Genomic DNA, 15,451 nt, shown 5'->3' on the forward strand with positions numbered 1-15,451 from the left:
TAGCTGGCCGGGCGGTAAAATCCAGCGTCACCGCAAGACTTATGATCAGCTGATGCATCAGGTGATCACCGCCAGGTCCTGCAGCTATCGTACGTGCCTGGGAGCCGGCACACAGCCAGAGCGGGGGTGGCGGTACCAGGAAGAGGAGCTGGGAGCGGACATGGCACCGGGAGTCTGCATACAGGCGAGTATGAGATGTTTCTACTGTTCACTTTTGATTTAGCAGCCGCTTCCACCTTCTGCACGGCAGCGGACATGGCACCGGGCAGGAAATGGAAGCAGCGGTGGCGGTACCGGGAGGATTCACGCTTCTGTGTTTATTGACAGAAGGAATCCTCTTCCTGTACATGTCACTTAACTACCCACCCCTTGCGTTTATAGCTGCGTTTTTAGTCATAAAAACGCACTAAAATGCAGCTATATTTGAAATTTGCGGTTTACATTGCGTTTTTGAACATCTCATTGAACTCAATGGGTGGAAAACGCAGTGAGAAACGCAAAAATAATTGACATGCTGCGTTTTTGTGGTGCCCACAAAAATGCAGATAAAAAAAACGCTGTGTGCAGACAGCAAAAGTGAAAACTCATAGGCTTTGCTGGGGAAGCAAATTCATGCAGTTTTCTGAGCAAAAACGCACCCGAAAAACGCGCAAAAATGCCGCAAAAAACACACTGTGAACTTACTCTTAACCCCAGCCATGTGCTGGCTTTCTCAGGTGTACCATAATGAAAGTCTTACGTCCGCTTTGAGGGAGCGCCGGTGACACGTTAGAAGAGTGTGCCCCCTGCCAGTGCATGTAAACAGACTAATACTGTCAAAGTTTTTTAATTTTTATGGAATTTTGCTCCATAATTCGCACACTATTTGGAGTCACACATTAAATTTTACCAGTGTCCATAGTTTCTAACAAACTTTTTGGCTAGTCTCACGTTGTCCTACTTTTCACCTTGAAGTGAAGAAATGTTAGCAAAGATTTCCTATATTGTAAAGGAGGAAGGATACAATTAAAGCTAAAGCAATTGAAAAGCAAGTTTGTAATTGCAGAATGTCTTACTGTTTTAACTGGAAACTAGCAGAATGTCTATACCGCTAGCAGATGTGGCCTTGCTCCTGTAATGTGCGTGACAAAAGTTTGGAATTTGTTCAGAGATGCAATGGCGATCTTCATTTTGTTTCCGAATGCTTCTCTTAGAACAAAACTAAATTGTATTAGACTGTAGTGTAAGTACTGGAATATAAATGGCTGCATTACACCAACCGAGTGCAGAATACATGGAAGACAACTTCTTTAGATACAGACTTTTATTTTCCACCAAAAACAGAACATCTGTTTCATATTCACCTTATAAAAAGTCAGCCAGCTAAGTATCTTTTACAAGAATGTTGAAAGAATTTCCTGTGTTTCCAGTTGATGATGGAATTTGATGAAAAGTGATGACCCATATTAAATATATAATAGCATCAATGTATTATGTATCACTATATGAATATAATATACACTTTACGTCTGTCATAATATTTGTTTTCAATTTGGAAAAAGAATCTGTTTATCGTATATAGTTCCAAAGTATATGACGCTTATACAGCAGTACATGAAGGATGTAAGGCTCTATACTGAAGGCACGGCACGACAACTTTTGGCTATGCCAAAAGCATGGTAGTTTTATAAACAACATTTATCACTTATGTATAAGATAGATTATAAAAGTCTGATCTGGTCCTAAGAACTTGGGAGGGGTAAAGGTTTAGAACCCCTGTAGAGCGAAGTAGTGTGCAAGATCAATTCCAGCAAGACAATGAATGGTACAAAGGTCACAAATGCCCCCTATTGCTCTATTCATACAGGAAACTTAACCGGGCTTTACACGCTATGATATATCTAACGAGATGTTGGCAGGGTCACGTCGTAAGTGACGCATATCCGGCATTGTTAGTGATATCGTAGCGTGTGACAGCTATGAACGAGCAGAAATACTCACCTTCTCGTTCATCGCTGACACGCCGCTCATTTTCTAAAAATCGCATGTCCTGTTGTTCATCGTACCTGGGGCAGCACACATTGCTCAGTGTGATACCCCGGCAACGATGAACACAGCTTACCTGCGGCCACTGGCAATGTTGAAGCAAAGAGGTGGGCAGGATATTCAGGTCCCGCTCATCTCCGCCCCTCCGCTTCTATTGGCCAGCCACTGTGTGACGTCGCTGTGACGCCGAACGTCCCTCCCCCTTCAGGAAGTGGATGTTCGCCGCCCACAGCGAGGTCGTTTGGAAGGTAAGTACGTGTGACAGGGGGTTACAACATTGTGCGACACGGGCAAGAAATTGCCCGTGCCGCACAAACGATGGGGGCGGGTGTGATCGCAAATGCGATCGCACGAGAAATTGTAAGGTGTAAAGCAGCCTTTAGCGCCCACAATTCTTATGATCAGTCAGTGTTTTTCTGGTCAGAACCCTAAAAAACATATATTTAAATAAGTGTTATGTGTTCTTTATGGGACAAGCCATTTAAAGGGATTCTCCAAGAATGAAATAAAATCAAGTCCCTGACATAATTCAAACTGCAGCCAGTCCTAGTCACTCGTAAGTATGGGCTGCAGACTGAAGACCTACAGTTCCAGTGTTTCTACTGACATGAGCTGTGTTGCACATACCTCAGTCAGCAGGCAGGAGTAAGAATGTGATGTGGAAAGAAATATGTTTTAACCCACACTGTGGTTGTCAAGGACATTGCCAGCTTCATCTTTTTATTCTGCCAGTCTGATAAGTTTCTAGAAGTACACAGAGGCTAACTGTGGCCAATTGGAAAACACTTAAACTTTGAGGAGGATGAAGCTGGAGATTCTCCCCACCCCCCCTTTTACTCAGAAAGGACGAGATATATTTCTCCACATATGACAGCTGTGCTCCCTACTAACTGAGATATTAGTGATACAGCTCTTGTGAGTTGACTCACAGGTCTTGGGAACAAAGTCATCAGTTTGTAGCCCATACTGACAAGTGACTATGACAGGCTTCAGTTTGAATTATATCAGGGACATCTTTTATCTCATTTTCAGAGAACCCCTTTTAGAAAACTTTCAGAATAAAGTAAACTTTACATTTTTCAAGTTGGATTTTCTCAAATACTGTATGTTGCAGAATACACATTCAGTAATGTGTAAAGTACCTGGTCTGCAACATTTTACATTTTTAGGACTTTTTAAACAAAAAAAAAAAGATCACATTTCATAAATATGGTTAGCTTCTTCTCCCCTTGGCTATCAAGTGCACATAATATATGCCAGTATTTCCATAAAAACATTATACATATAGATTGATACATCTGAGCCAATGTGGTATTCAAGTTGCCTAAGAGGTAACTGAGCACAGTGGTTTTAAACTACTAGTTTGTCATCATGCCTTAAACATTGTTTAAGATATTGTAAGATTTTGATGCAAATGTGAGCTGTCATTTTCTGTTGATCTAATTTATCAAGCAAAATCATTGTTCAGTGGTTTTCATTCCAGTGATAGTTGCTGTCAAATCAGAATAGCTCAATGGCATTACTAATATTTCCAGGGATTGGTAGCCAGGCACACAACATATGTATGCTTCTGGGACTTGAAACATTAGCGATTGATGATCACACTACTTTCTCCATGATCTCAGAGAAGTTCAATGTCCCAAATGAATCTCTTAATAGCTGATAAAAGCTATTTTTTCCCTATTCTTTGTAAATGGGAAAGGGAATAATCGGTGGGTGTAATAGTAAATAATATAAAGTAGCATAAAAGAAATATATTTTTACATGGCTGTGTCTCTTAGGCGTTATGATGGTTTTAGGAATTATAATGTTCCCATCTTGTCTAATTATGAAGCTTTAACGACACAATATTTTGGTCCTTTGTTTTTTCCTATCAGCATATTTATGTGTATATACAGTGCCTTGAGAAAGTATTCACCCCCTTGGCATTTCACCTATTTTGTTACACTACAACCTGTTTAAATATTTTTGTAATCTGATTTGTGGGCGATGGATCAGCACTAAATAGTTTAAGTTGGGGAAGTGAATTGAGAAAAATACACACAGAAACATTAAATTCATCATGAGATAGAATAAATAAAAATTGCCATGTGCATAGGTATTCCTCATACCTCCCCCCATCCATTGGCTATGAAGCATCTAAAAAGTTCTGGTGCAAGCAATTACTTTCATAAGTTACATGATAAATGAAAAGAAGTTCACCTGTGTGAAACCTAAGTGTCATATGGTCTGTCAATATATACACACACCTTTTCTAAAAGGCCATGGAGGTTGCAACACCATTATGCAAAAGGCACTACTAACCAAACAACAGCATAAAGACCAAGAAGATCTCCAAAGAGGTCAGAGACAAAGTTACTGAGAAGTTGAGAAGTACAAGTCAAGGTTAGGTTCTAAAAAAATATCCCAATCTCAGATAATCCCCAGGAGCACCATCAAATCCATTATCATCACATGGAAAGAACGTGGTACCACAATAAACATGCCAAGAGATAGACACCCACCAAAACTGTCAGCCCAGGCAAGGAGGACATTAATCAGAAAAGAAACACAGAGACCAAAGGGAAACCTCAAGAAGTTACAACCACAATAGGTTGTACACTCCATAGAGCTGGCTGGACAAAAAGCCTTTACTTACAGCCCAAAATATACAGACTCATATTGATTTTGACAAAAAAGACTTGTGGGACACTCTCTAAATGTATGTAGGAAGGTGCTGTGGTCAGATGAGGCCAAAAGTGAACTTTTTGGTCACCAAGGTAAATATTATATTTAGTGCCAGACAAACACATCTCATTACCCCAAGAACACCATCCACACAGTGAAATATGGTGGTGGCAGTATCATGCTGTGGGAATGTTTTTCAGCAGCAACAGCAGCAAAAATGGTCCAAGTTGAGGAGAAAATAGATGATGCAAAATACAGGGATATTCTTGAGCAAAACCTTTTCAGTTTGTCAGTAATTTGCGACTGGAACTGAGGGTCATCGTCCAACAAGACAATAACTGAAAGGGTGGTTTAAGGGGAAGCGTATAAATGTATTGGAGTGGCCATGTCAATGACCATGCCTTAATCTAATAGAGCATATGTGGTCAGACTTGAAGATTGCTGTTCACCAGAGGAAAGCATCTAACTTGAAGGAGTTTGAGCAGTTTTACCTTAAGGAATGGCCAAAAATCCTAGCGGCAAGATGTGGAAAGCTAAAATAGATTTAGCCAAAGTGACTTGCAGCTCTAAATGTTGCAAGAAGAGGCTGTACAAAGTATTGACTTTAGGTAGGTGAAAAGTTATGCTGACTGGAGTTTTAAATTTGGAATTCCAGGTGAGGCACCAAAACAGAATAAATGCCAAGAAGGTGGAATAGCTATGCGAGGCGCTGAATATAATTGAAAGATTTGTAATATTTTTTTTAAGGTGGAATGGAGAAAATGACAATTGCAAGCTTTTGGTTTTACATTGTTTACCATGTGATGTAAACGACATATTAACTTTACGCTGCTGGTCAATATGATTGTAATTATAACAAATGTATATAGATTTTTGCTTTTGGTTTTCTATAAAGTCTACAAACAATTGTGAAAATAAGTTGGTTACATAAGTGTGAACAGCCTCTTATAATTGTGGATGTGGTTATGTACAGAATTAGCCTATCACATTTAAACTCCAGTTACATAGTATTCTGTACACAGCTGCCATTATTCAATGTGCTTATTATTAACTCCATGTGCAGTATTAGCTTTTCTAATAGAATTTTACTATTTTCTTAGTTGCATTTTACAGCAAAAGCAAATCAATTACTTTCTATAACCATCAACAAGCATTTTGTATTTCTCAACTGTAATTTTGGACCACTCTTCTTTGTAAACTGCTCTAGGTCTCTCATATTTGAAGGGTTCCTTTTCCCAATAGCAATTTTAAGATCTCTTTACATGTGTTCAATGGGATTTAGATCCTGACTCAATGCTGGCCATGCCAGAACTATCCAGAACTTTGTTTCCATCCATTTCTGGGGGCTTCTTGAAGTATGTTTGGGGTCATTGTCCTGCTTGAATATGACTTAGGATGCAAATCCAGCTTTCTAACGCTGAGCACTACATTGCAACCCAAAATCCCTTGCTAATCTTCAGATCTCATGATGCCTTGCTCACAATCAAGGCACCAATTGCAAGAGGCAGCAAAACAACCCCAAAATATCTTTGAACCTCCACCATATTTGATTGTAGGTAGTGTGTTATTTTCTTTGTAGGCCTCATACTGTTTTCAGTAAACAAATGAATGATGTGCTTTACCAAAAAACTCTATCTTGGTCTCATCTGTCTACAAAACACTTTCCCACAAGGATTTTAGCTTACTCACATACATTTTGACAAACTGCAGTCTAGCTTTTATGTTTCTGTGTCAGCAGTAGGGTCCTCCTGGGTCCCTTGCCATAGCGTTTCTTTCATTCAAATGTCAAAAGATAGTTCGTTCTGACACTGATACACCCAGAGCCTGCAGAACAACTTCATTTCTTTGGAACTTGATTGGGGCTGCTTATCCATCAGCAGGGCTAACATGAGTTGCAATCTTTCATTTCTTTTTCTATGATGTCCAATTCCAGGGAGATTACCTACAGTGATATGGGTTGTAAACTTCTTGATTATGTTGCACGTCATGGACAAAGGGACATTAAGATGTCTTGAGATGGGCTTGTAGTCTTGAGATAGTTGATATTTTTGTAAAAAAATTGGTTGTCAAGTCCTCAGACAGTTTTCTTCTTCTTTCTGTTCTTTATGCATAGTGTGGCACACAGAGACACACAATGCAAAGATTGAGTCAACTTCTTTTCATATTGTGCACTCCTGTTACTTGACACAGGCGAGTTTGAACGAGCATCACACGATTGAAACAAAATTGTTTACCCATAATTTTGGAAAGGTGCCAACAATTTTGTCCGGCCCAGTTTTGGAGGTTTGTGTGAAATTATGTCAAGTTTTCCTTTTTTCTGATTTTTTTGTGCTGCTCAAATACACACAAAGGAAATAAACATGTGTATGACAAACGTGCAATGGCAATAATTTTCTGGGAAAAATACTTCATTTTCTGGAACAATTTCAAGATTGCGAACACTTGGCCATGACTGTACACAATTTACATAAAGTATAGATAGATATGCAAACAATGTCTGGCTTAGAAATTGGTCCTCCACTTAAAAGAGCTGAAACATCTCATAGATGGGTGAAAAAAAAAATCACTTTATTTTTTTTTTTTATTAGAATCTTGACACACTTAAGGCCGCTTTACACGCTACAATATCGGTCAAGCGATCTCGTTGGGGTCACGGAATTTGTGACGCACATCCGGCCGCTTTAGCGATGTTGTTAAGGGTGATACTTACGTGCGATCAAGAAAGGTCGCAAAATTGTTCAAAATCGTGAATCATTGACATGCTCTCCTATTCCCAATTATCGTTGCTGCTGCTTGTACGATGTTGTTCGTCGTTCCTGCGGCAGCACACATCGCTACGTGTGACAGCGCAGGAATGAGGAACAACCACGTACCTGCGGCCGCCGGCAATGAGGCTAGTATAGTGTTGCTTACTTTTTCCATAGGTATAAAAATTCGAGATGAGCGAATTCACACAATGTGAATCATATAAAAAAAATTGTAGTTTTCCGAACCTGCAAATTTTAATAATTTACAATTCAACTTGTGTGAATATTCTAAATATCCATCCCCACACATTGCATAATAATTAATAATTAATAATAATTTTATTCATTTATATAGCGCTATTAATTCCACAGCGCTTTACATACATTGGCAACACTGTCCCCATTGGGGCTCACAATCTAGAGTCCCTATCAGTATGTCTTTGGCGTGTGGGAGGAAACCGGAGTACCCGGAGGAAACCCACGCAAACACAGGGAGAACATACAAACTCCTTGCAGATAGTGTCCTTGGTGGGATTTGAACCCAGGACCCCAGCGCTGCAAGACTGCAGTGCTAACCACTGAGCCACCGTGCCGCATAAGATTCCATTAGTCAGACAAAAAATTCACAGAACTTCAGGTGTAACCAGGCGATTTTTAATAAAATGGCTTGCAGTTATCACATCACATGATATAGTGCAGCAAAGCAGGAGGTACCAACATAACCTATATATAAGCTGAGGCAGGGAAAGCAGTAGCCATTTTGTGGTGAATCTCAATAGTGAGATAACATCACAGCTCACCGCTTAGCAATAGAGTCATGTAGAGAAAGCAATAAAACAATAAATGTTACAGAGAGTGTGCAGTGAAAAATAGTCATCATCCATTTACCCATAGACATATAAGTAAAAGTCATACTGAGTTTGCATTAACAAGCTTGAAATTGGTTGAATACAGTCCTAGTAGACCTCAATGTGTTATACGAGCCTTTTCAGAGAAAGTGTAGTACTTTCAGTTCATAGTAATCACATTTAAAAAAAAAATTGGTGGAGCTGGCAAACTTGAATTTTGAATATATACAGCCAGTGAAATAAGTATTGTACATGTCACCAATTTTCTAAGTATGTATATTTCTGGTGTGGTATGTATCATGGCATCCAAAGAGTTCAATTTTGGCCTCATGTAACCAGACTATATTCTCCCAGTATTTCACAAGCTTTTCTAAATGTTGGCGAGCAAACTTTAAATGTGCTTACACATGCTTTTTCTTCAACAATTGAGTCTTTTGTGGTGAGCGTGCATACAGGCCATGGGGGTTGAATGCATTACTTATTGTTTTCTTTGAAACCTTTGAACCTTCAGTAGTTTAGAATTTTTTCTCTAACCACTGCTATCAGTTAATTTTGCAACAACAAGGTTGCGAAATTCTTGAGTCAGCTCACTGGTTTTACTTATCATGAGATTTTTTTTGTGTGGCACTTTGATAATGAGACATCTTTTTACAGGCCATCAGTTGAACCAGCTGATATTTTTTTCGCTAAGTGGCAAGGTTCTAATTATTGATAGATTTCAGCTGATGTCATGACTTTTCACGGGTTTTTGCACCTCTTTTCTTCATGTGTTGGATACTTTTTCCATGTGTCATTTCTCATTATTACACATAACTTAAATTATGGACATCTATGGTTTGATTTCTTTGCCTGTGTGGATTGGATGGGTTGTTATTGACATCTGCTGAGAAATTCATGTCAATTGAACCTTTAAAAATATGTTTACTTAGCAAATTGGAGACATATTCAATGCTCATTTCACCCGCTGTATGTATGTGTGTGTGTGTGTGTGTGTGTGTGTGTGTGTGTGTGTGTGTGTGTAAGTATGTGTGTGTGTGTTTTATTGCAAAAAAGGTTGGCATATACAAACTTTGACTTGTCGATGGCCATGCTGAAATCATTGTGCCTGTTGAATCGCAGACATTACTTAGTTTGAAGCCTGGCAAGTACCAGCGTGGGAGACTGGCTGGGAATCCCCGGTTCCGTAAACTTTGACATCTGTTGAATCCATATTGACCATTATATTTTTGTATCATCAGACATGGTCTTGGGTTGTACTTTATATAAATATTAGAAGTGATTGCAAAAGATAAATTGCCTTAAGTTCCATTCTCTCTCTTTCCACTTTGTAATATTTTGCTTTTACTGGCCGGCATTACACTGATTGCATTGTCACATTTCATATTTCTCGTATCTTGCTACTTCTTTCTTATTTAATGCCTAAAGCCTTTTCTGAACAGTCTCACGCTTCTTATATAATAAGATTGAGGGTTTGACTTATGTACCATTGTTACCAGATTATGGGTCCTAAATATTTTCTGCTACAATGTTATTTTAATATATAGTTATTGTATATGTATATAAAAAAAAGATGCACTGATCTATTTACCAACTTACCTCTTAAAACAATGAGCAGCAGTGAGCACCCAGCAGCTGCTAATGAGAGTGGCTCCACATAACAACCTTCCATCACTGTGAGAAGATTTCAGCCGCAGAGCTACCTGCCAGGGCCAGCTGCCCCTGCGTGGAAAAAAAATAACGGCCTCTTATTAAACTGGGTGAAAATGCTATTCTGGAAAATACAGGCTGTTACTGAGATTCTATATAATCAACAGTGTAGAGGCAGCTGGAAATGCATCCACTTGTAGAGAAATGTTGTACTTGATAACAAATGAAGTTTGCCCAGAAAATCTTTCAACCCTTTAGGAACTTTTAATCTTTAATTTACTCTTTTCACTGAAGAAAGTTTTAGCAATGGAAGAAAATATCTTTTTTTAAATGGTCAATCTATATAGAAAGCTCTGATTGCTACTAGTTCTGGTGTTATCGTCCAAGCATACATTTTTACAGATGAGAAGGAAAAAGCACAAAAAGGTCTACCAAAAAAAGAGGACAGTAATTACCCAGAAAAAGTCAACCCAACCAATTTCCTTCAGAAAATTGCGTTGTGGGGTTGTCTGAGGTAGTCGGACAACACAAAAAAAGTGCAAAAAAGTACAACTAATACAAAAAATGTAACTTTTATCCTATTGCACGTCATACTGCAACCAAAACTATGACAAATATACCAAAAGAATTGTCCTAGGAAATCAACCATATTCCACCTTCCTCTTCATGAACCTGTGCCTGGATATAAGGTACCTGGGTATAAAGATGGTTGTCTATCACTACTCTGTCTATAATAGGAGACCAAATAGACAGAGTAACACCCCTTAGCCATCTCATAGATAAAAGTAAATGAAAATTAGGAGAACATTAAGCAGAATAGTCTCTGCAACATTTCCAGACTTTAAGGGCATACGATAGTCAAACCTTCTTAATCACATATGCTTAATGTTTTACGCTTGTCTTAGAGTAAAAACATAAAAAAATGTTTTGTTCTTTTCAAAAGCATATGTTTTTGTGATTGCACAATTGATCATATTTTTATTAGTCATCCTAATCATCTTCTATTTCACTTAATAAGGTAAAGCATATGGTTTTATTTCCAGAGACATTTATTTCAAGAACAAAAAAGCTAAAAGAAATACCAAAGTGAATCCATCCTGACTGGAGATATATAAGTGACACATGTTAGGCACAAATGTTCAAAGGGGAGAAATGAATGAATAAAATATTAAATTGAGCCTTTACTCCAATGCAGACTATATACAGTGAATGAACCAAGTAAAGAAATCAACCATAATCTTCTTGTCAAGCCTTGACTTGATCCGGGGACCTTGTTCTGCATGGTTGTTTTCCTATTGTAACTGAGCCACAGCCTGGTTGGTCCCCGTCTAAATGCCGAGCGTCTTTTTACCTTTGTTTCTATTCTTTTGGTTTGCGATTACAGGTGTTCTCAATGCTTATTTATCTCTTTTCTATCTCATCTGAAGTGGGGCTATGCTATTTATACTCTTTTATTTCAGCTATTCTCTGCTGACTATATTTTTATGTGGATGACTACTAAGGAGTTCCAGCCCTGCAGCTAAGAGATTTAGGTAGAACCAGTGTTGTCTTCTCCATGTGTTCTCTTTTGCCTTTCCTACACCTATCTTTAGTTTTCTGTTAGGTTGTTAGAAGTTTTACACCTAACAACCTAAGCTTTGCCCATTTGTGCACAATTTTCATGTTTCCTCACTTTGATTCATATCTACCTCTTCACACTTGCCTTATGTTTGTTTGCAGTGCTTTGCAAACTCCCCTCTGGTTCCTAAAGAGGTACATTATACAACCTGACAGTCTTTTAAGCAGACAGGTACATGTTGTGAGTTTCTAATTGTGCAACTAGAGATACTCCGGTCTGTGCAAGAGCCATTAGGGTGCTTTGCAGCAAGGGCTACTAGTCTGTACAGGAACCAGTAGGGTGTTGGTGCATTAGATGTGAGATAGGCTTTATTTTCCCTTAACCTGCATAGGATTACATATGTGCATAACATTTCGGTGTTTGTGCCCTTAGCTAACAGCACATAAACATATTCACATCCTATCTAGGACCTTCATGCCATGCTAAGGTAACATGTTTATTTTGGCATTTTCTTTAACTTAGTACTGTCGTAAAACAGAAAACTCTTACCGCAAAGAATTCCTCCCACCAATTATACGTTTAGGACGTCGATGCAACAACCGATGTCCACAGGCAAGAGAGGATTCTGTAGAAATAAATTATTAATATTATTGTTATTACCATTATGAAACAATTAGTGGATTTCATATGTTCTCCTAAAGCTCCATCATTATTCAAAATTGTCACGCAGTAAGGGTGCATTCATGATGCGTTTGCTGTGAATTTAGGTGTTATACATCATAAGGACGATCCTTATTGATACCTTTCACGGCTTCTGTATTTCAGATGTGTACAAGTACACTACCAAACAGTGGGGTACATCAAACATAGGCTACTATTTTGAAAAAATGTTAACGTTTTTGCCTTTAAATATAATAGTGCAACAGACTAAGCTATATCGAAGCAGATCAGGAATAAAAGATGTGGAGCTATTACTTCGCTACAGAAGAGATGACATAAACACGAAAAAGGCTGAATGAAGGTGGTTTTATTCTACGCATTTCGAAGTGTCTCCCCACATCTTCATCAAGAAATCCACCAATATAACAGGCTACAACAGTAATGCGATCTATAAATCACAGCAGGTTTAAAAGATAAAAGAAGGTTCAAACTGAACACTTGACAGGTGTAAAAGTCTGGATACACTGATAAGCATCAACAAGCATGGCTGGTTTGGTAGTGGGTCTGGTGTGACATATGTCTGGAAAGTCTTACAAACCTCCACATGTTACTGAAAAATCCTGTGACTACTTAGGTACCCAGATGAAATCCTCAGAACCATTATGAGACCTTATGACAATACAGAAGATCCTGGAGGACAATGACTGACCTCATGTCGCCAAAGTGTAAGCAGTTCCTGGATTGAAAGCATTGATGCCGTTGGCTAGTCTTTAGATTCCCTAGGTTTGAATCTGATTGAGACTCTCTGGGATGGTATGTATTAGAGCATCCAACATCGGCAAGTAGTGCCACACACTGTCCGGGAGCTCACTGATGCTCAGATCCAGGTTTGCCATGTTATATCAGTGATTTTTGTCCTGAAGAAGAAGCAAGACTCCAAAATGCATGGAACAATAAAATAATGATACTGCTTGTTCCTGAATCCTTCTTTACTATACATGGCAATGCGAATTTAACTCCTTTCTTCTCCTGCTTTATCCATTCAGACCCAGGTTTGTGAAGAGATCCCCCAGACACCATTTGTTGTCTTGCTATGCGCATGCCAAGATGTTTTCGGGAATGGGTACAGGCACATGTGTGCCATATACATTACTAAGTCACGTGTAAGGGAATAACCATCATCTGAGAACAGTATAATGTAGAGAAAGAGACCCTAATTCCACCAATTTGTCACTTTGTTTACTGGGTGCAGCAGTTGTGATACAATCAGAGTTTTCTTTTAAGTAGATGTAGCAAAGCCCACACCTTGATTAACAGTGTACATGGTAAGCTGCTTTCACTGCTGTAGGCTTGGCTTGGACCAGTAGACACACAAGCAGCTAATCAGACAGTGATAATCTCCTGCTGATAAAACACTGATTGTGATTGCATTGAAACATCAGCACACAGCCAAGTAAGCAACACATCATGCTAATCAGTGGCACAGCCCCTACCTCATGCTGCCCTCAGATTGCATAGCAATAATATGCTGACAGATTGCCTTTAAGCAGTTGCAGTGTTGAAATTCACACAAATTAGATCTACCTGTGATTTCTATTTTTGCTTTGATTTTCAGGGTGGTTTGCAGTCAATCCCAAAGGCGGGCTTTGCACACTACGACATCGCAGGCCGATGCTGCGATGCCGAGTGCGATAGTGCCCGCCCCCGTCGCAGCAGCGATATGTGGTGATAGCTGGCGTAGCGAAAGTTATCGCTACGCCAGCTTCACACACACACTCACCTGCCGTGCGACGTCCCTGTGGCCGGCGACCCGCCTCCTTGTTAAGGGGGCAGGTCGTGCGGCGTCACTGCGACGTCACACGGCAGGCGGCCAATCAGAGCGGAGGGGCGGAGATGAGCAGGATGTAAACATCCTGCCCACCTCCTTCCTTCCGCATATCCTACGGAAGCCGCAGTGAGGCCGGTAGGAGACGTTCCTCGCTCCTGCGACTTCACACACAGCGATGTGTGCTGCCGCAGGAGCGAGGAACAACATCGGACCGTCGCGTCAGCGTAATCATGGATTACGCCGACGCTGCACCGATGATATGATTACGACGCTTTTGCGCTCGTTAATCGTATCATCCAGCCTTTACACACTGCGATGTCGCATGCGATGCCGGAAGTGCGTCATTTTCAATTTGACCCCACCGACATCGCACCTGCGATGTCGCAGTGTGCAAAGTGCCCCTAAGTTGCTTGAGGATTTTGGTTTCCATTGATCATTGATATGTCATTTTGTACTCAACCCATTAGACAACAGGTATTAGTAAAGATTTAGTACTAAAATGTTTTGTTCATCAAGATTTGATGTGTGATTTAAAGCACCACTCCAGTGTTATTTTTTATTGCTCCACTGGAGTGTTGCTTTATATGTAAGTCCTCTGCCTCCTGCACCTCCTGTCCTCTTCATCTGTTTCCAGTCTCCATCAGTGTCCCTGGATTAGTGACCTTCCGGCAGCTCCAGTGTTTCATGCACTGTGCCAGAGGACACAAATAAATACAAGGTCTAGGTGAGCCTCATTTTGGCTCACATAGAATTTCTGTCATGTCCCCACCAGAGTCTGCTCCTGTGACTTCTGCTCTGATCACCAGACGATGCCATGTTCCCACCATGGATAGTGCTGGTGATGGGAGAGGAGTTGGTGCCCATGGCTCTGCTGATAATAGGCTCCGCTCATCCACTAGGCTGGGTTTCCCTAGAACCTGCAGTACCACTGGCTGATTGTAGGTGGTGTGTGTCTTCCAGCTGAAGTTGCCATCATTCACCTGCAGCCAATGGGAAGACACCACACCCTTCTTATTCCCCCTCCTGTCATGTGACCACTGCCAGAGATAGTTCTGTACTCCTGGTTTATCTGCTGTTTGTATTTTGAGTCCTGTGCGCTGACCTTTGCTTGTTTTTTGACTACCCTCCTGCCTGTCGATTTTGTACCTTGCTGCCAGTTCTGGATTTGACCTCTGCTTTGTCTCCTCACTATGCTCTTGCCTGCTGATTCTATTCCTGTTTAGCATTTCCTGCTTTTTGACCCTGCCTGACCACCACGGACTACAGTCTACCACAGGTAGTGATCTCTGGGGCTCTGTGTAATTCCAAATCCCTGTATAGGGGTTAAAGGGTTGCGGAGTTCTCGGGGTCCTGCTTTATGAGCAGCTTTTCTCTAGACTCCCCTTACAGCCAGTCTGAATGTGTGGCTCCAGGCAGGCATTACAATTTCAATGAGGTGTTGTGATGTAACTTCTGACCAGTCAAAAGTTTC

At 40.2% G+C, this 15,451-nt stretch overlaps 1 protein-coding gene across 2 annotated transcripts in view; it reads right to left on the reverse strand.

The window, feature by feature from the left end:
- Positions 1-15,451, reverse strand: part of PRSS12 (serine protease 12) — a 283,643-nt gene that overhangs the window by 33,090 nt on the left and 235,102 nt on the right. For both annotated transcript variants that reach the window (XM_075350102.1, XM_075350092.1), the window contains 2 exons: positions 12,042-12,117; positions 9,884-10,006 (listed from right to left, as the gene is read on the reverse strand). In XM_075350102.1, the coding sequence (XP_075206217.1) occupies positions 9,884-10,006; positions 12,042-12,117 (199 nt within the window). The remainder of the gene's footprint in view (positions 1-9,883; positions 10,007-12,041; positions 12,118-15,451) is intronic.

Source organism: Anomaloglossus baeobatrachus, chromosome 1 (assembly GCF_048569485.1).
Source record: "Anomaloglossus baeobatrachus isolate aAnoBae1 chromosome 1, aAnoBae1.hap1, whole genome shotgun sequence".
NCBI lineage: Eukaryota > Metazoa > Chordata > Amphibia > Anura > Aromobatidae > Anomaloglossus > Anomaloglossus baeobatrachus.